The 22,943-nt window shown below is 34.4% G+C and overlaps 2 protein-coding genes across 2 annotated transcripts; one reads left to right on the top strand and one right to left on the bottom strand.

Annotated features, from left to right (window-relative positions):
• On the bottom strand, positions 8,206-9,597 carry LOC104710534. Its single transcript, XM_010427151.2, has 2 exons — positions 9,078-9,597; positions 8,206-8,483 (listed from the first exon to the last, which is right to left on the bottom strand). The coding sequence occupies exons 1-2, from the start codon at positions 9,509-9,511 to the stop codon at positions 8,363-8,365; spliced, it is 555 nt and encodes a 184-aa protein (XP_010425453.1). The 5' UTR covers positions 9,512-9,597; the 3' UTR covers positions 8,206-8,362.
• On the top strand, positions 18,873-21,045 carry LOC104710533 (F-box/kelch-repeat protein At3g27150-like). The gene is made up of 2 exons (XM_010427150.1): positions 18,873-18,912; positions 19,499-21,045. Exon 2 carries the CDS (start codon positions 19,552-19,554, stop codon positions 20,815-20,817), a length of 1,266 nt encoding a protein of 421 aa, XP_010425452.1. The 5' UTR covers positions 18,873-18,912; positions 19,499-19,551; the 3' UTR covers positions 20,818-21,045.

Genomic DNA, 22,943 nt, shown 5'->3' with positions numbered 1-22,943 from the left:
GCATAACTGGTCAATCTCTCGAATGCATGCTTTAGGCAATCTGAAAGCGGAAATCCAACAGTTGGTGATGCTTAAAATTACTGAACAGATGAGCTGAAGCCTCCCTGTAAAAGAGAGAACCCGAGCTGTCCAGGAACCTATCTTCGACCTTATCATCTCCAGTAAAGGAAGGTAATAAGCCGAGGACATTCTCTTTGGTAGTAGAGGTAACCCGATATATCGAACTGGCAGAGAGCCATATTCGAAAGGAAAATGCCTGAGAATCTCCTCTCTAAGATGTCTTTGAGACCCGAATGAGTAGCAAAATCCTCGAATACCTTCAGAACAGCCGTGATTGATGACCGTTGTCCATCCACAAAGACTAGTAAGTCATCCGCAAAACAGAGGTGAGTAAGCTTCATGTGTTTACATTGAGGATGATAGCCAAAAACATTGTTGCCTGCTGCTTTATCCAAACTGCAAGATAGGACATTCATGCAGATAACAAAGAGGTAAGGGCTGAGTGAGCATCCTTGACGAAGACCACGTTTGCTATTAAAATAGCTAGCAAGTTTGCCATTAACTTGGACAGAGAAAGAAGCAGTGGCTATTTTACTGCTCTGTCAGGAAATATACTGCTCAGGAAAGTCAAGAGCTCGCAGAGTAGTGAGTAGAAAGCTCCATTGAACAGAGTCAAAAGCTTTAGAGATATCAATTTTTAGGGCACAGCATGGAGATACAGAGTCTTTGTGGTAGTCCTTTATGACCTCTGTAGCAAGCAATATATTTTCCATCAACAAGCGGTTCTTGACAAACGTAGACTGGTTGGGCGCAATGAATTTGGGGAGGATGATCTTGAGTCTGTTGGCAAGAATTTTTGAGATAACTTTGTACATAACATTGCAGCATGATATCGGTCGATAGTCTTTCATAACTGTAGCTTTCTTCTTCTTTGGGATGAGAGCTAGAATGGTAGAGTTGATGCCTTTGGGCTGAAAACCAGTTCTGAAAAAGGATTGGATGGCTACTAGAAAGTCTTTGCCTACAATCTCCCATGATTCTTTAAAGAATTTTACATTTAAACCATCCGGACCTGGGGATTTGTAACTTGGCATTGCAAATAGTACTCTGCGGACTTCCTCATTTGTAACCTCGTGAGTGAGTAAATCCTTGTCATTCTCTTCACATCTAAACTCCAACAGATTTTGTAGCTCCTCCAGAGACCAATCCTTGTAATCTGCAGGGTGAAATTGCATAAATTCCTTAAAACATCTCTCTGCTTCTGCTTTGATAGTGTCTTGAGTATTGACTACTCTCCCATCCTCACATAAGACTTCTCGGATATTATTTCTTACCTCCCTGATAGTAGCAGAATTATAAAAAGCTTTGTTATTTTGATCTCCAACTCGCAGCCAATGGAGCTTAGCTTTTTGTTTCAGATACACTTCCTCAATGTCCGATAGTTTTTTCCATTTGGCATATGCTTCAGCCTCTTCACGGACAACACGTGAAGCATGAGTCGCTAGTGTCCTCTCTTGTAGATCACAGAGTAGCTTGTATGCATATTTTGTACGTGCAGTAATAGCATCAATCATGTGTTTCCCCAATGTTCGCAAGTGTGGTTTCAGGACTTTTAATTTTTTTGAAAATCGGTGCGTTGCAGAAGTAGAATGGAACAGAGGTGGAGATTCACACCATTTCTCTGCTAATACTGTTTTGTAGTCTGGATGCTCTGTGATAGCATTAACAAATTTAAAAGGCCGCTTCACCCTTATCTCTACTACTGAGATGTAAAACCGGCAGCATAGATGATCAGAACAGCCCCCTGGTTCGAACATCGAATAAGACTGAGGATACTCCTTAAACCATTGTTGATTCACCAAAACTCGATCTAGTTTCTTACAAATGACACCCTCCTGTCGCTTATTTCTCCAAGTAAATCTCTGCGCTTGATAGCTCATATCAGTGAGTTCACAATGACGAGTAATATCCTGAAAGTCCCGCATCCCTGCAGTAATTGTAGGAGAGATTGCATTTAAAGAATGATCTCCACCCTCCAAGGTCTCATTGAAATCACCACAAATGAGCCATGCCTTATCTTTAAAAAGAGGAGAATCTTGATGGTGTCGAAGACCACTCCAGAGGAGTTGCCTTTCTGCAACCAAATTTGATGCGTAGATAAAAGTGGCAAAAAATTCAGACTGTCCTTCTATATAGATGGAGCAGGTGATCATCTGCGAGGTTCTGTAGATCGGAGTGACCCTCACATTATTCCTCCAAACCAACCAAATTCGACCTAAACGATGCTAATCATAATTTGAGAGAAAAGACCAGTCCGCAAAAACTGATCGAATCACTCTGTCAGCTCTTCTTTCCTTCACTTTCGTCTCAAGCAAGCAACCAAAATCGAACTTACCGCGAGACAACCATTCCCTCACTACTCTATGCTTTTCAGTTTTGTTGAAATCCCGAACGCTCCAGAAGAAACCCGACATTAAAATTGTTTTGGAGTTTGACGAGGTTTCAGATTCTTAGGAGGTTGTATCCTAGTACTCTGAGAAACCGTTGTCAAGACATATTTGTGTTCCTCTTTTGAAATCCGCGGCAACGATGGTCGAAGAGCTCCCACACCCAGTTCCTTACTACCCGACTCTACAATAGTGTTGTCATCCTGCCACCTGACAGACTCTGCATATATGAGATTGTCTGCAGAGGCATAATCAGTTTCCTCCCCTGTCTCACCCTTGTCACTCAGGCAAGAAAAAGAATTTGACATAATGGATACCTCTGCAGCACGAGTGTCTTTACCAGGACTGCAAATTCCTTTTGTGGGAGTGGTCCATCCAACCTCCTTGTCTACCTCCTGCAGTTCAGTCCCAGCTGACCGGACTAATGAATCCGTACATCCCATTTGTACCTCACCTTTACCCGTTTCTACCTTTGGGGATCCTGGTACTCCAGCTCCCTCAGTAGGCTTAACAATACCAACAGTATCAGCTACAGTCACCTTCTGTGTGACCTTGTTCAAACAATCTGAGTCTAAGTGACCCCACTTTGAGCATAGTGTACATCTGGCTGGCAACCAAGGATACACAAACTCCACAACCGTATCACCTCCCTTCTCAGATTTGAAAGACATTTTTTGGGTAAAGTCTTTGTTAAATCCACTTCCACAAAAACCCTTACCTCCTCAAAGGTTTTACATGCCTCTGTATCCGGATGAAGCTTCTTTGGAACGCCCAAAGGACTCGTAATAGCACTCAGAACCTTCCAAGAGAAGTACTTTGGCGGCACGTTTTTAACTATGACCCATAGAGGGATAGTTTTAATCTCTTCTTGTTCCATCTCCGTGATAGGACTCCACTCCGATAACACTACTGGAACCCCACACAGGTTCCACATACCACGTCTTAAAATCCGAGATCTCGTACGTTCATCAGGAATACGGAAGCGCACTGTTTTATTGTCTACAACAAAAACATCAATCTTCACTGTTTTATCTCCCAAAGTCCATATCTTATTGACCAAAGCATGAATACCACCCACAAAGGGGGACTTTGCAAGGAACCGCCCCACAAGGAAATCTTCCCATAGCGGATGTGCATCCTCAAAAACTTTGTCTGGTATTGTCACTGTCGGCATACCATCGATCTGTTCAATAGCTAGGTCCAGCTTTTCCAACTCCCCCGAGTTTTTCACCATTGCAACCCATGATCGCTTGTCTTTTTTAGGGATACTCGTTTCGTGAGAAACCGAGACCCCCATCTGAGAGTTTTCTATCAACTTGTCCTTTTGTACCTCTGTTACCAAACTTGTCTTACCATCAGAACCCGAAACATTCTGCAAACCACCCTCCACCACAGCCATACTACCACTTACCTCCCCCTCCTCCAGGGACACCGTCCTTCCTGAGGTTCCCTGATCAAGACTACCACCAGCCCCCGGCGGAAGATCCTCCGGTGGCATGAGAACGTGTGTGCGAAGGAAGAAACCCTAAATCGCCTTTTTTGTCGCTGCAGAGCTAAACGCAGCGTTTCACCAACTACAACTTGTAACCGAGATTAAATTATGCTTAACATATGCAATTTTCCTTTGTTTTAAATCGACGTAGTGTAATTGTCGAATCTAGTCCAATGTGAGAAGACAGAGCGTGTGGTGTGTGTTCTGGGAAGCATTTTATGAACATATCTAGGATATGAGTGGTCACTAAATTTTTTCTCTAACGAATGCAATTTTCATATATTGTGCTTTTTGCCAACAAATCAAGATCGTCGATTCTGAACAAATAAATGTTTCTTAGACTCTTATTATAGGTTTATCCTTTCATTTTATCTAAAACTTTATTAACTCTGAAAAATTGAAATGAATCAAAATTCCGTCATTTTATTAAATATTCAACATCTTTCTTTAAATTATATATTAATTCTTATTTTATATTTTATATTTTAGACTTTACAAATAGTTATCGAACGTTGACAATGATTAAATTATGTCCAACATATACTATTTTTTCATGGACAGTACTAATTTATTAGTCAAGAAAATAATATTTTCAAAAATAATTATAGTAGAATTTTAAAATACATATTATTGATTATATACTTAATTTATAAATTTGATGTCTTTCACTATAATAAAATTTAGAGAAAGTAAACAGAAATTTTATCGAAAATCATATTATATTTATAAAACCATAGAATTATCCAAAACTTGGATTCGTTTACAAATAGAACTATCAAGATCTGGGGTTTTAAATGTCCCATAGTGATACGGTTTCACATTGTTGCGTCCTAATGGTCTATATCTAATCGATACTCTAGTTGTTGGGTACCTATAAAAATCAAATTTAATAAAGAAAACAATGATCATCCAGTTGGTTTTGTTTTGGTTGAAAATTGCCAAATGTCAAACTGTGGATTAAAGGCAAGTTCCAACTCAGCCATTACATCGGACAGATTAGCACTACCTTTCAACTAATTTGTACGTATGAGTATAACAGTTCATATACGTTGGACTCATGTAGAGAGAGAGAGATCTAACGGTCACAAATACTCAACTCTTGAGGTGATCAAACAGACAACTTTTTAATACAACTTGTTCTATACTTTTTTTTTGTTTCCAATTTCCATGATAGTAATCGTAAGATTGAGAGCTTGATCCTCGAATGTACATTATATATAAACCATAAAAAATATCTTGATACAAGTTGTGTTTGTAAGTGAAAAAAGCTAATAAGTGTATAAAGACTGCAAACTACGACCATCCCTGATAACTAATAAGAGTGGTTCACGTAAGAAACCAAGAAACAAAAATAGATACGTGGTAAGTACTTCACCATGTGATTGATTAATCGAAAGAGAAGCGTCTTATCAAACGGCGATCTTGTCTCTCTCTTTGGTCCCAGGAATACTTGTCCTATCGACGACCGGATCTGATCCAATTGGCTGTCGTTTGTGTTAGACACATGTCCTCGTGGTTCATATGACTTTTATTTTTTATTTATTAACGGTTCATAACTCCATATGATTTTCCTGTATATTTCAAATAATTGAAAGCTTTATTATCGTTAAAAGTCTTTAGAGATTTTTCACGTCGTAGAAAGCATATGAAATAAACAAGAGCTATAGTAGGCTATTCGTACGTCTTCAGTCTTCTCTCGCAATTCATATGAAATATTGTTAGTTAAATACTTATTAAAGTATAAATAATTGTCAGAAAAGGGATGAAAAATTACCCCGTCGACAAAAGTTAAAACATTATTCTAATATATAAAGCCAAATTTTCTCCAGTTATATATGTATTATCAACTATAAGCAAATTTCATATTTAAATTAATTATCTTGAAACGTTCTTCTTTTGTTAATGGCAATTGTATTTTGAGTGACGAAAAAACAGACATGTTAATATAATGAAGAAAATGGAAATATACATATATCATCAAATTCACTATTAAGTGTTTTTACGAGAAAATCGTGTATGGACTCCTCTTTGGTATTTTAAAATAATAATAAATTGTAGAAACTCTTTGTGTATTGTGTACACACCATAAGAAATATAAGTTGGATAAATTGTGGAAAAAAAGAAATATAAGTTGGATAAGATTATATTCAAGAGGAGCGTAATACTAACTGATATGTGTACATTGAAGACGACGTCGAACCTGCGCTTCTCGCCGACCAGACGACCAGACAACAACTCTCACGTTTTTTATTTTCTTGACAAAATCGAAAACGAAATTTGATTCTTAGAAAGAAAAAAAAAATATAGAGTTTTTTGCCAAGTAGCATTTTTAATAAATTTAATATTCGTACTATATGGTTTCAGACTTTCAGTAGCTTTTTATAGTATTTTTTAATTTGGAATAATATCATTGACGAAATTTACCTTTGAGTTAACTCAAAATGTTCACAAGTATTATTCAAGGTAGCCTAAACTAAATGTTTTTGTTGTTGGTTACAAATATCATGACATAAGACACGCCTTGGCCGAAACGAAGATTACATATCTTCCTACTAATAATTTCCCACTGGGAGATACGTTTTCATTCAGATACGTAGATTGAAACATGTAAACGCAGATACAAATGAATATCACTATAATTATAAACTAATTAAGGTCAGGACCACTAACTATATAATTCATGTAAAGCTTAAAAAAACACTCAATAATTCGATGAAAAGAGTTGACAACTTGTTAATCTAGTTGTATAAAAAGATTCCACAACCGTCATTACAAAATTTCACACGGAATCCAATTTGAGCATAAAGAAACAAAAAGGTCCAATCATCAACAATGTTTTGTGTTTTTTTTTTTTGTTTAAAACATCAATAATATTCTAGAAATGCTTAGAATTTTTTTTTAAAAAAACACTTATGTTATTTTCTATGATGTCAAGATCTGTGAAACAACACTAAGTCCATTTAGAATAAGGTTTTGCTATTTTGGTATTAATTGTCTTACCTTTTTCTACAAAGTTGATTATATATATGTGTGTATGTTTTAGTTATGTTTCCATGAGTTTGAAATTTGTGTTTCCGACTGACATTAAAACTAGAAGTCTAGAACTATATATAAGTATCATCAGAACAGAAAAAATAATCGTTTATGATTATATTATATCAATGTTTGTATCAACTATCAAGATATTGTGAAATCAAATGTATGTTCTTTATTATATGCTCTTCTTTGCCACTTAAAACAATCATAATGATGGATCGTATTTTAAAGTTCGCTGACGGGTGATCTCTTATCTTAGTGGTTGCTTCTTACCTAATCAAAAAAGATTAATTAGTGAAACATCATGATGCATGAATTATAAAATTTCGTTTTTTAATTACAAGTGATTGGTTAATTTCACCCACTGGCCTATAGATTCCAATCAGACACTTGATGTCATCACTTACTTTCTGTGAAAGTTGAAATTTTATATTAGAGATTTAGCATTAAGTGAAAGAACACGTATTCATTACATTACGTCCCTTCGTTTTGATTCGTTGTTAAAAAAGTTGAAGACAAGAAGAATCTTGTAAAATATTTGTAAGATTCAATCATATGATTGATCAAATGTACAATTAAACCTTAACCTCTCAGGTACCTATAATTGATTATTTCCTGTCTTTTATTTGTGAAGTTTAATTTTAATTTTTTGCTAATTCTTTTTGGCTATCCTTTGTGATTATTAACGAGTGGAAATTTGCAGTGAAGTTCATACCGTACATCTTATTAATAGAAATCAAGTCTACTGTAGTACTGAATATGATATTAATTTTAATTTCTTTTTTAATACAGCTGTCCAAAATGGTATGTTGTCGTGTAAAAGTATATTAGCTACTTGTGTTTAATTTTTTTACATACGTGGTTAGATAATTTTTTAAAAAATTTGGTCAATATTTTTTTACAAGGACTTGGAATAAAAATATTGTAGGCGTGATTAGCAAATCAACATCATAATTAAGATATTCATATGCAACCTACATATGGGTTTATACTAAATTGAGCCCATTAAGAGTGTTAAGACTTAAGAAATAAGAGGAAAAAAACTGAATGTCTAAATTTAACATGGAAGACTCCATACTTAATCGATTCTATAGAGTTTACACTTCTTGAATCATGCTATCATCATTTGTGGGTATTGCTTGATGATCAAACAGTTATTTATACCAAATGTGACCTACTGACCTTTACCACCTTGCAATTGCATTGCATCCATTGAAAAGCCACAGCAGATGCAAATTAAAGATGCAATAACATTAATAATAACTCATTACCAGAAGCAAGTCTTTATGCAGTTAATGCATATGAACTTACAATTGTACCAAGTAATATAAAAAACGGATAATACGGAAAAAGAAAGGCCGGAGATTTATTTACTAAAAATCATGTTTTAAGAAGGTACATCTCCATCAGGCATCTCCCAGTTGTCTTCTTCTTCATCCTTTTTCTTACTCTTAGTTGCTGCTGCTGCTTCTTCTCTTGTTTCTTGGGTAAACCTTGCTTGAGGACGCCTGGAAAAAAAAAACCCACCAAGAAACATAAAAACCACATACAAATTTGAGATTCATCTCTTCAATATTTCAATCCTCTAAAGCTAAGAAAGACAGTGAATGTTCTCAAGAACTAAGTACAAAAGTCTTCACAAAGCTACAAAAAAGACTATCTTTTAACTCTAATCATCAATATACCTAATCTGTTTCAACATATGAATCAATCACTCGAAAGCAGATATAGCAACGGGATTCTCACAGAACAAACATAGCATACATATTTGGGGATTAAAACGTCTTTTTTCAAATTCTCTAAAGCTAAGATATCGTATATGGTTCCTTTTCAATAAACTAAAGTATCACTATTCTCAGAAGCTATGAGAAACTATCATTAAAGTCAATCATCAATACTCAATCACCAAACATGAACCACATTCAACTTTGAGACCATCTCTCTGTTATCTCAATCCACTAAAGCTAGGCGACAAGTGATGGCTTTTTCAAGAACTGAGCATCAAATCTTCACAAGCTAACCATCAAGACCCTATCTCTGTTCCTAACATATGAATCAATCTACTATAAAGCTTATTTCTAACAAAAATGAAGTTGTGAAACCTTTTCTTATTACGCTTAGCAGCATCACGAGTCCTACGTTTCTTCTCATCTTGTTTATTCTCAAAGTATCTCCTCCGTTTACATTCCTGTATAACACCGGTTCTCATCACTTCCCTCCTAAACCGATTCACAAGCCTCTCCTCTGACTCATTATCCTCAACAAACACTTGCACGTTGTATCCCGAAGAACTGAAGAAGAGCGTGTTCGAGTAAGCAAGCGAGGGACAAATCACGGAAGCAAGCTCAGAGGAAAGCGAAGATGCGGTGGAAGAAGACTCGTCGACCGCCATTGATTCGATGGCGAGATCATTTCTTCGCCTCTGGGAGATAGTCGGGGAAGGAAGAGTGATGTTCGGAGGTGGAGTGGGTTTGGTTTGAGATTTGAATGGTGAGATGAAGGAGATGAAGCTCGTGAGTGAGAATGAAGCCGCCATTAACGCGTCGCGAGGCTGAAGAAGAAGAAGAAGATGAAACTGGAAGAGAGATTGAATTGTGGATAAGATTCAATTCCCCCCCAATAGCTAGGTTAGTGGAGGATCAATTACGGGTCAAGATATGAAACCCGGTTTGATATACGGGTTCGGGTATTTTTTTACACGGGTGTGAGATGAATGATCTGGGCTAAGTTGGTTTGATAAGGCCCATTATAAGTGAAACGTTTTCTTGTTTTTGGAGTTTTCTTTTTCAATATACAGGATGCGGTTTTTGTCCGAACCGAAAAGAACCGGAGACTTCGCTTCAAAATCGGTTAAGCAATTCATTCAATACGGCATGATTTTGAATTGTGTTCGATTTATTGTTTGTTCAGTTTGAAAAACCAAACCGGTTACCCATTTTTTCTTAAGAAATCTTACCAAAACTATACAGAAACTAAAGAGAATCAAACCAAAATATACATATATCCCGAACTGATGTTATCCAATCTAACTGGTTTTACCTGATTTTAACCGAAAAACCTAGAAATCAGGTCAATTCAAAAAATAATGAAAATAAACCGAAAACCAAATTGATCAAACCGATTATTGATTTGGTTAATTTTGGTGGTATTGTTTGATAACCAAAGAATCGAAAAAAAAATGTTCCGCGCATAATATTCCATGGATATATAAAAATTGTTGATACATGTGTCTCCTATAATATCTTGAATAAAATATTTCATGTGGGAGGCGATAATGGTGACTGTCTACGTGAACTTCCTCTTTACTATATCAAAAGAAATTGCATTCTTTCAAAATATATATTTTAAGGTTCGACAAAGGTGCTTTTGGTTTATGAGTTTAAAAAATCTATACGTGATAAAAAAAATTAGATTTGATGCAACTAACGAAGTCTTAAGATTGGCCGATAACGCAGTTGTCGATCTCTCATGAGTCTTTACATAAACTAATCAATACTTTTTTGTAAGATAATCTATGATTTAAATGAGGAAATTCGTAAATCAATAGTTGTAAAAAAGAAAAATCGTAAATCAATATACTTTTTACATATAAGTATTTAGTAAAAGTTGTTTAGCAGGTGCAGCAACCCATCTTCATCGTAGCTATCATTTTTTTAATAAAAGGGAAGTACACTACATAGTTTTCATAGACTCTATATTTTTAATAAATGATTACAAATAGTTACAAATAGGTTATAGCTTAATCCATATATTAATATTAATGGTCAAACCTAAATATTAAGAATATTCCAAATTGATAATTGATATATTGATGGTAATAAATAAAATTATTGATATTCCAAATTGTATTTTTTGAAAATTTTACTTATATATCACGTTGTTTACAAAGATCTTTAAACCCAATACTACAAATTTATTTTCCACAGATTTTATCGATAGACCACAACATTAACAAAAAATATATTACGAAATTAATAGATTGATTGGTTACTAGTTAAATAGTGGGTTACAAGATAGATTAAGAAATAAAATTTAACCTGTGTTATAACACAATATTTATTTAGAATCATTAGGGCATCTCCAACCCCATTCTATTTTAGAGTCAAATCTCTATTATAGAGCAACATTTGCTCCAACCCTACTCTATATTTTACTTTAAAATAGAGAAAATAATAGGATTGCTCTATATATAGAGCAAATATATTCTCACCTCTATTTTTTTTACACTAACTCTATTATAGAGGTGAAAATAGAGTAAAACATTGGAGGAAAACAATGCTCTATTTTTGAGTTACTCTATTTTAGAGAAAAAAATAGAGAAATACAATAGAGATTGTCTTAACAAGATAAAACTTACAAAATAAGTGTTTTTTTTCAAGCCTTTATATTTAGCATATGATTTTATTGCATAATGTTTTATCCAAAAAAAAGTTTTAAAAACAATAACATAAATTATATTTTATAGAAAAATACAATATAAATAAAATGAATTTCAACCCGTGCTCTAACACGGGTCTTAATCTAGTTTCTTTATTATTTTATCAGTACAGCATATATAGTTATATGTTTTTTAACTGTTAAATAACTAGCTAGGTATACGCTTTAAACACATTTTCATTTTTTTCTGTTTCTATATGAAATGTAATGAGTGCCGTTGCAATATTTTTTTATAATTTTACTAGATATTCACCCGCGGTACACCGCGGGACTATTTTTTCATAAAAGATATAATTTGTTTTATAGATTAAATATATACAACTAATGTTGATTTCATATTTTTTTAAATGTATAATCTTACAAACATAGATATATTAGTTAGTATAGAAATTAGAAAGTATTTTGTTTGAAGTTTATTGTTTTATATTATTGTATAAGTTAGTATAAGTGTATAACATACAATTAAATAAGTAGTGATTTATAGAAAGAATATACTGTGTTTTTTATTTATTTACAGATAGTAGTATTTTTATTATTTTAAATTGTTTAGATATATGTACAGGATAATTTTGTATTGTAGTTTTGTATGTTTTAAATATAAAGAATCAGTTAACTTTAGTATACATAGTTTTGTTGTGAAATGCAAATAAAAGTTGTTAACAATTATTTGTTGGGATTGACATGAATTCCACATTTTTTTTCTTTGGTTATTAAAATGGACCCAAGATGTGTGTATATAATTTATTTAGAAAATGTTTCTATGGAAAAATATTGTTTTATAAAATTGAAAACTTAATATTAATTAAATTTATTATAAACTTTAATATTTAATGTTAAAGGGAGTGGTTCCTATTGTTTTAGAAATTTTATTAGAATGAGAAATCTTGTTTCCAAAAATTAAAATTTAATATTAATAAATTAAATAAAAAATAAATTAATAATTAATGTTAATGGCATACTTGTAAATAGATTCAAATTCTAAGATTTATTTGCTAAATATCTCAAAAAATATACTCCCTCTGTTTCACAAAGAGTATCATTCTGGAGATTTTTCTTTGTTTCACAAAGAGTGTCACTTTACAATTCCAATGCATTATTTTATATTTCCAATGCATATTTTACATTAGATTTTCTAGTTTTACCCTTGATTTATAATTAAATTAACCTATTAAATAAGGACATATATGTATATTTCAATGTTTTCTTAATTTTTGTGCAAAGTATCAGAATGACACTCTTTGTGAAACAGAGGGAGTATATAGATTTTTTATACTGCCCTTCTTGTGTTGGATATCTATTTATGGAAGAATTAATTTTGTAATCAGTCACCATTATCGCATTTGAGAGCAAGATATCCAACACAATAATGGGCTTGTTCGTTTGGTTGACGCTGGCGGCTGCGGCAGCGGCTGTGTTTATGTTTTTAACCGCTGAATTGAAACAACGTTTAAAAATATTAGACACAGGTCGCAGCATTTGCCGCAGCGTCATGACGCAGGTACCTGCAGTAAGCAAACGAACAACCATACCTGCGTCTGCCGCAGCCGCAGATACCTACAGCAGCTAAACAAATAAGCCCAATATAGTAATTAATTGCTATTGAGAGAAAGTCACGAAATTACAAATGCATTAAAAACAAATTTTCTTACCAACATCAAATGGTATTAAAAAAATTTAATAACACATTTGGTAGACTACCTTCACCGGATACGACTTGTGGGCATTTGGGTTGGGTTATTTTACATTTAATTTCTCTAGTGGACTAAGTTTCAGAATTAGTTATATGATGATGTCGACTTCTTATTGTCATTATCCAAATTTTTATATTTAATAATTTTGTATGTATAATGATTCAGAAAATCATGTTTATGTAAAATATTCCATACGTAGTACTACGTAGGTTCTTTGGCTATCATTCACGATTTGGGATTATAGGAATAGGACCACGCTTTGATATATTTATAATCTAAAAATTTAGGCTGTTTTGGAAAATATTAATTGCACAAAGAATGACATTACCTTTTGACTTTTGTTATAGACATAACATTTATATTTGTAAGTAGTCTATTGAGTCATCTCTGTAAACATAGATGGACTAACTCTTTCAATCTAACGGCTAAAATTCATCATTGTTACTATACTACATTACTATAGCATTTCTATTTTTAGTTTTCTACCACTAAGTCTTACCGTTCTGATCATGTAAATGCCTTATACAGTACTAAACGAGCACTAGCTAACAAATGTAAATTATGTTCTTTTATGTTACTTATTATTATAGTCCCCGTTTCTCGTGATAGTGGTCTAGCTAGCATGAAAATATACCAGGGAAAAATAGTTACAAAAACCATAGCCTTTACCTGATTTACGTAATTCCTAAACATTTCATTTTCATTGACATTTACAGTTATATATAAATAAATAAGAAGAACCGAAAACGTATATATATCACTCAATCGGGGAAATGGAACATCAGTTACCCCTACCATTGAGAAAGGAGTCGAGGACAAAGAAAATGACGATACTGACTTGAATATAATAGACAGAGATCTATCAAGTCTAAAAGTTGCCATCACGCCAGTGTGCCACACTCTTATCCAATCATGCGTACTATTTGATCTTCATTGTTCTTTTTATCGTATTTTACAATACAAAATATATATTTTTTTTACTTTGCTTACATTATTAGCAAATTTACAAGAAAACGCAAATAGAAATTGAGAAACAAATTGAGTTATCTGTTACCGCTTATAATCCATAAATGTTTATTAAAATTGGAATGCAATACTTTATCATGTTTTTTTTTTACTATCTGAAAACCTCCGAATATAGTATAATTAAAGGATTTTTTTGATAATGAATTAAACTTTTAAACAATATATTTTTGGAAAAAGATGACTACATGATCTTATATATATGATGTTCAACTGATGCTATATAACTTTTACTGAATAATACCAGACAAAATAATCATAACATGCTAAAAAAATAGGTTCAGTTAATAAATAATAAAAGTTTTGATAATTTTCTCTGCCTTTGTTTTTTACAGGTTACCGCTGTTTCGTTGATGGTTCTTGGAAGTCGGACGATCGGTTCGCAGGAGCCAGGTGTGGTTCTGTACTCAGTCCCAGGATCCAAGGCCAAGCAGGAGAGCTACTAACTTTCGGTGAAGTCTCTCCCCCTTACATGCTGAAGTGGAAGCTTTCATTTGAGCAATGCGTTGCATGATCGGATATGATTACCGCGAAGTGGCTTTCTATTAAGACTGCGCTGATTTGGTAAAGATGGTGTCTTCGTCACATGACTGGCTGACATTCTCAACTTACCTAGATGATATAAGGACGGACAGGGAGGAATTCTCTTCTTTTTCCTTATTTTATATTCCCAGAAATGCAAATTCAAAAGCGGATATTCTGGCACGCTATGCGCGCACATCTCCGCAAAATGTTTTGTATGTAAACGATTTCCCTACGCATTGGCTCGTTTGAGCTAATCTTTTATTAACAAAAAAAAACCTAATATTTTATGCATATTATGTTGGAAACAATTAAAGAAACTAAATGCGATAGTTTAAAGACTTCAATTTTGGCTTTGATTTAACCCATAAGAAACATAGGGAAATGTATAATATTATTTGTTTTTTTCCCTCGATATTATGATGTATATATAAAATAATCATAGGAGGTTGCAAGGATTGATCAATAATAACTCTTTTTTTTTTCTTTCTAAGAATGCATTAAACACATATAAATCTATATAATAATAATAATCTGAAAAATGCCAACAGTTGCGATTTTTCGTCGTACCTTTTTGTAATTTTTTTTTTTTTACAGAAAATTCAATAGTTGCATCTCTTAAAAAGTTGCGTCAGTTAAATGTAAAGTTGTGTCTTTTACAAACAGTTGTGTCTATTCAAATGTTCATATCTTTATAAATTTATATATAAGTGACTTTTCATCATTATATTCAAATTTTCTTTATTTTATATTTTTGACAGTAACTTTTTACAGTTGCGTCTCTCTAAAAAGTTGTGTCTGTTGAATATAGAGTTGTGTCTTTTACAAACAATTGTGTCTGTTCACATCTTTAAAAATCTATATATTCGTCGTATCTTTTCGTAAAGAATATATTTTTTTGACAGAAAAATTCAATGGTTGCATCTCTTTAAAAAGTTGTGTCTGTTAAATGAAGAGTTGTGTCTATTCAAATGTTCACATTTTTATAAATTTATATATAAGTGACTTCTCATCATTGTATTCAAATTTTCTTTATTTTATATTTTTGACAGTAATTTTTTACAGTTGCGTCTCTCTAATAAGTTGTGTCTGTTGAATATAGAGTTGTGTCTTTTACAAACAATTGTGTCTGTTCACATCTTTAAAAATCTATATATTCGTCGTATCTTTTCGTAAAGAATATATTTTTTTGACAGAAAAATTCAATGGTTGCATCTCTTTAAAAAGTTGTGTCTGTTAAATGAAGAGTTGTGTCTATTCAAATGTTCACATTTTTATAAATTTATATATAAGTGACTTCTCATCATTGTATTCAAATTTTCTTTATTTTATATTTTTGACAGTAAATTTTTATAGTTACGTCTCTCTAAAAAGTTACGTCTGTTGAATATAGAGTTGTGTCTGTTCACATCTTTAGAAATCTATATATAAATAACTTCTCATCATTGTATTCAAATTTTTTTATATATTTGTATTAGTTAAAAGAGAATTTGTTAGAAATGATGTCTCATCACTGTGAGAAAATTATTCCAGTTTGATATATTTTGTTAATCGCTGTAATATTTAATTATATTAAGTCCTTAGGTATACAACCATCTATTCATCGATGGTTATCATTCTATTGGTATGAATCCAAACCGAAATTTTTGTTTTTAGCTGTTAAAAATTGTGGTTCAAGTTGGTTTTTCAAAAAATGAGATCATATTGGCTCGTATATGTTTGTTTATTTTTTTGTCACAAGTATATATTTGTCTACTCCATGCTTTTTGATTAAAAACTAATTGTATTATAGAAAACAAAATGGAATTCTATATTTCTATTTTTTTGAAAAAATATCTGATTATGAAATATCAAGGTAAAAATAAAAATAAAATATCACAGTTTGTTCTATTATATTTTCTACTGTTGGGAATATTCAGTTTATTGGGAGATGGAAAACTGGTAATCAACAGAAAGATTGATGGTTGAGATGATTGTCCAATAAACTATCTTGATGACAAAGACTTATCTACAACTTCATACAAGTTAAGGGAATTTGTATATTTAGTTCTAGTCATAATACACTCAAATTAAAATCTTAACAACAAAAGATACTGAATATGAAATATTATAAAAGTTTGAAAAGGTTTTGGATTCTGACTACCAAAAAGAAATAGGAGTGTGTGGAAGCAATGAACCCGGCCGTCCTTGGCCGACCATCTTCCTTAGACGCGCACATTGTGATGCTACATCATACACCTAAATATTATTGTTAAAGGTTATAACTATTATTGTTCCCCTCTAATATTTATTATATTATTTATTTATGTGTGACTCGAGATAATTAACCAGCATCTTACGCGGAGAAAAATAAGTAGTAAGTACATCCAATATTAGATTAACCATATATATATATATAATCTATTATAATTGCCAAAATGTTTAATGACTATAAGTTGGTTTACATAAAAATATGTTTCAGCTATGAAACGATAGTTGTTTGTATACAATACTGCCTTTATGAAAATAGATGTATTCTTTTTTATATAAATATATAACTGAGTTTTGATTCAAATAAATAAAATATGTTATAATTTTCTGTTTTGTTATATTCAAATTTGAGAGGATTGGTAATTTTCCTACTGATTGAGTGAATAGTAATATTTTTATTCATTTTGTATGAAGTAAAAATTGATTTTGGAGATAGAAATATGTTTGAGTTATGCTAAAAATATTAAAATAATTAATTGAAATGAATTTAAGCAAATCATTATGTCATTTTAAGAATGGTCCTCAATTAATATTTTTAATATTTTTAATTTACTATGTAATTATTTAAGAAATTTATATTGTCTTATACAATGTATTCATAATTTTATCATTTAAAAAAATATATAATCATTTACATATCATATTTGACAACAAGAGAACAAGTTGTAACGGTTCATAAAATATATAAAAATATGACTGTAAGTTTAAGAAGAGAAGATACGACTGTAGATTGCATTTATTCATTTTTTTAGAAATTAAAAAATATTTTACGAAACATTACGACGAAAATACACAGATAAAATGTTACATTGAAAAGATGCGAACGAAAGGTTATGACGAATAAAAGCGAACGAAATAACACAACTGCAATGTAATCTCATGGCAGTTAATCGTAAAAATTTGTTTAATTTGATGTGTGTAACATTGTTAATTATATATTTAATCATATGTGAAGGTAAGATTATTTTTTAAAAATATTTTTCAATAAAGATATAAAGAATGTTTTAAAAATTTATATGTTTTTAAATTTTTTATTAGAAATCCCAATAGTTTAATAAATAAATTTAAATAAAGAAATTTTGTAACGAATATTTTACTAAAATGTCCTCCGCGATATCGCGGGGGCTCCATACCTAGTATAAGTTAATAGGATTCGTGAGAACTTGGTTGCAAGTTAATTCGATTTTTTTCATACGAAGACTCTTCATAATGCAGACACATAGACGAAGCCACTATGGCACTATCTACCTAAAAGCTAAACTGAATGACTCTAATGAAAGATAAGCACAAATTACTTACACAAACTTTTATTATAGAAAAAACAATATAGGGCAGTGTAGAATATTCCAATCTACAGTATATGCCTGACTAATTTAATATGTTTTCCATACAATTAAAGCTTTTCTTTTTAGATTAGAAAAATATGACCACCATTTCTTTCTTTTAAATTTTCAAGAAGAAACTTTATAATTTTTTGTCTCTTCTTAGATTTGAAAATTACTTTTCTTCCACGCATAGTCTCGCGCACAGTCACGCATAATCACATTTTTATATTTATTAATCCTAGCTTTTTTTGGCCTTTTCGAGTTTTTACCGGCAATCCTTGAAGATGAACCGAACATGGCTTTGTCGTTGCCTCAGAAAAAAAAAATTATATATTAACAAATCGTATCCCTTTATTATTCCAATATATAAAGTAAGTTTTTCTTCTTTCTTTTTTTGATTCTGAAGAATTCTAAATTAAGCTTGAATCTCCCCAGCAACTGAGGGTGGGGGTACCTTTTCTCTCTTTCGTAAAAAAGCTCTTTGATAATTATAATATTAAATAAAAGATTAATTTCTCTTTTAGGTATTTAATATTTTAAATCTCTCGTCATCTCTTTTTGTATTTTTTCTGATTTGTTTTCTTATTTACAGATGGAGAATAAAAAGAAGAAGAAGATAGCAACACAAGAGAGAAGAGAAGCTTGGAAAAGAAAAACATTTCTAGGGTTTTTGTTTTACGTCTTCCCCTGTAAGTTTCTTTGATTCTCTCTAATCCCTCTCATCTTTGACTTTTTTTCTTCAGGTATATATATATTTAGTGATATACAAAACATGTAACACATAGACTCTTATTACTCATCTTGTTATCTGGGTCTTGGTATCTCTACTTGTTCTTCAGTAATTTATTCAAACATCTGCGTGTGTTTTCATTTTTAGACCGTTGATTTTAGGGTTTGCAGGCTTTAATCCATAGTTGACTGTTTTAATTTAGTCAAATCTCTCTAATTGCTTGTTTAGAACTCGGATTAGCTAAAAAATATATTTTTTTCTTTTCTTAATTATCCTAGTTGACTGTTTCAGTTCTCTTGATTTGGATTCGATTAGTTAATGTTTTCAGTTACATACAAATCAAGTTTTTCCGAACTTAATTAATCCAAGATTAATCTTCTTCTTTTTTCTTTTTCTGTTCCATAAAAAAAAGTTCGGATCTTTGTTGTTTCAAAAAAAAAAAAAAATTGATACTTGAAAAGTGCTTTTACAATTGATTCTCTATCTGAATATGTTGATTCGGTTCTGTTTGATTCTGAATTAGTTTTGGGTTAATATATTTACAGAAGGGGAATGTCAAAAGCGTACTAGCTAGCTAGGCCGGGATATTACAAAAACTATGTTGATGCTAGGAGAAGATCATACCGGTATGATTCGGGCAAGTTCAAGCAGGTTTAGGCCGAAGAAGCTTCGGATTCATGGCTACGAGATACCTGATCTAAACGTAGAACCTTGTTTGGATTGGGATGAGGAAGAAACAGGGGAGTCCACCACTCAGGCTACCTGTTTCAAACCTCAGGATGCAGATTATTGTTTACTAAATGTTCCTCAGCTCTTTTACGAGCTAGAGGTCGAGATACTCGCACGCGTGCCGCGTTTCGAGTATTGGAAACTTAAGTTACTTAATAAGGGGTTTTCGCGTTTGCTAAAGACCGATGAGGTTTTCAAGGTGAGACGAGAGCGCGGTGTAGTTGAACCGTCTGTCTTTATGCGGTCGACCGGCGACACGACTTGGACTATGTTTGATAAGGACTTAGAGAATTTTCAGAAGCTTCCTGGCCCTAATACTTCTGACTATTGCTTCCTCAACGGAGATAAAGAATCGCTCTGTGCGGGAACTCATCTGATTGTCACTGGGAAAGAAGGGGGTAGCATTGCGCTGTGGCGGTATGAGTTGGAGACGAGCAAATGGTTCAAAGGTCCCGGGATGATCACGCCGCGGATCTTGTTCGCTTCTGCTACCTGTGGGACAGTTGTGTTTGTAGCTGGCGGGTGGAAAATAGACGGAAACGGGACTAGGGAAGTCGTTAACATTGTGGAGAAGTACGACTCCGAGACCAAAACGTGGACACTTCTCCACGGAATGCATAAGCGGCGGAAGTTCTGCTCCGGCTGTTACCTGCGCGGCAAGTTTTACGTTCTCGGAGGCCGGGACGAGAACGGTCAAAACCTAACTTGCGGAGAAAGTTACGACGAGAAGACTAACACATGGGAACTAATACCGGACATTCTCATAGACATGTCTTTCTCTTCTGTTCAATCTCCACCGCTCATCGCCGTGGTTCGTGATGATCTTTACTCGTTGGAAACCTCCAAAAACGAGCTTCGCCTTTATGATGCAAAGGCAAATGCATGGAAGAAGCTTGGAGATGTGCCTGTGAGAGCTAAGTCTCATGGAGGATGGGGAGTAGCGTTTAAGTCGCTTGGAGACAAGCTGCTTGTGATTGGAGAATCAGCGGGTCCTTCTAGGGCCGGGACAATGTCCGTTTACACGTGTTGTCCGTCAGCTGATCCTGAGAACAAGCTGCATTGGGAGGAGTCTAAACGCTGCTGTGGCGTGAGGCTCAACCATTTTATCTTAAACTGCTGTGTTATGATTGCTTAAGGGCTAACTTATATGGTTTTGTGTTGTGTGTGTGTGTGTGTGATTGAATAAAACGTTGCGGCGTCTCAGAGGCTGAAACTCTAATCGCTATTTATGGGTTATCATCTGATTCATCTTGAGGTTTTGGTGAACGCTTGTGATATATCTTAAGACTTAAGCTGCTTTTGTAAGATTGACAGATTGTATTAAAAATAAGAAAGGTTGTGATATCCGAATAATTCGAAAAAATCTTAATCTTATCTAAATCGACGGAGCTTGTTTATACAATTATACATCGAAAACTTGGCAGTTATTAGTGTTGTACCCACGATCTGCCATCTCGGGCAATAGGCAAGAGGGCCTAGGCCGGGCTAGTCTACTGGGCCAAGAGCGAATTAGTGATCGGCTCATCAGGCCCGAAGAAAGGAAGAGAGCGCGGAGATGTTTCGTGCTGGTCAGTTCGCAGTTCGGTCCAGGTCAAAGATTCCCGCATTCAAGAGGATTAATTAGTCCGCGCAAATCGCGTCCTATTAATGGCGCATTAATTTAGTAATAAATTGGTCGGTATAAATATGTAAGGGGGGTGTCAGTTGTAAGGGGTCGAACATTTTTTCCAAAAAAGCAATACAAATTCAAATACTCAAAAACTCTCTCAATTCAGTTCGGAACTGCTCCAACGGCGATAAGCTCCTCCGTATTTAAATCACTTCGGAAGGAGAAGTTCAATCTCAGTTCTCACATTTGGCGCTAGAAGGAGGGGAGTTATCGCCTGACTCTCGTTAGTTCCGATTTCTTACACAAATACACTCCACGCAACCACCACTATGGCAACCAGCTCTCCCAATCAGGCATCTTTGGAGGTGATCCAGAAGCTCCTGCAGGACTTGTCTGAAAAGTCCGACCGTCAGCAAGCCGCCTCCGCCGCTCTTACTGAACGATTCGACACCTTGGAGGGTCAGATCTCCGCTCGTCTGGAGGAAGTTACGACGTCCGTAGCAGACCTCTCAGCCTCCCACCGCGCGTACGCCGATCGGGTCGATCTCCTGTCCTCTGACCAAAACCCACATCGACGTGCTTTGGATTTCTTCGGTGTGACTCCACCTTCCACCTCGCTGGTGGCAGCAACAGATGTCACTCCGGGAGATTCGTTCCCACCTCAAACCAATACGCAAACAGCGCCACCGCTGGTTGGCGGTAGCCACACTCCGGTTCAGCCCGGCGTCGTCCGATCTTCCGAGGTCCCAGTCCGTCTTCCTCTCCCTGTGGATGGAAATATTTCTACTTCGGGGTATGCTACCAATCCCGAGATCTTCCGCATGCAGAGCGAAATCCGAGACATGCGGTCTGTGATGCACAGTGCAACCACTTCAGCTCCAGACATCTTTCGAGTGATCGAGGAGTCAAGGCGAACTCCTTTTTCCGATCAAATAGCCCGAGTCCGCATCAAAGATACGGGCAAAATTAAGTTCTCGAGCTACGAAGGAAAAGGAGATCCGACCAATCATCTCAAGACGTTCTTGCTGACAGCTAGCCGGGTGGACCTCGAGCCCCACGAAGCAGACGCTGGGTACTGCAAGCTGTTCGCAGAAACGTTTAGTGGACCGGTACTACTTTGGTTTGCATCTTTAGCAGCCGGCTCCATTTCAAACTTTACCGAACTGTTGACCTCGTTCGTCAAGCAGTATTCTAGCCTAATCGAAACTGCGGTGACGGACGCTCAGCTTTGGAACTTAAGCCAAAAGGCTGGAGAGTCTCTCCGGTCTTACATAACAAAGTTCAAGGAGATCCAGGTCAAGATTCCCGGACTCTCGGACTCCACAGTCCTGGCCGCGCTCAAGAACGGCCTCTGGCATGAATCTCGCTTCCGCGAAGAGCTGTCCGTAAATCGGTTCCCAACCATTCAAGACGCACTACACCGGGTTTCGAACTGGATAGTCGCGGAGGAAGACAAACTCGCCGCTGCACAAAAACAAAACGCTCCGCCTGCAGGAAAACCACGGTTCGAACCGCCCGCCAAAAAGTATGTCTCAGCTTGATCCCGATAAGGGTATGTAGGCAGCCCACTTCGGGTCCAGCTATCCATATTAATAAAACTTAAAGTTTTCTTAAACTTTTTTGTTAATAATGGTATACCAAAAAAAAAAAAA

Source organism: Camelina sativa, chromosome 9 (genome assembly GCF_000633955.1).
Source record: "Camelina sativa cultivar DH55 chromosome 9, Cs, whole genome shotgun sequence".
Classification (NCBI taxonomy): domain Eukaryota; kingdom Viridiplantae; phylum Streptophyta; class Magnoliopsida; order Brassicales; family Brassicaceae; genus Camelina; species Camelina sativa.
This window is presented reverse-complemented; position numbering and strand designations above follow the sequence as displayed.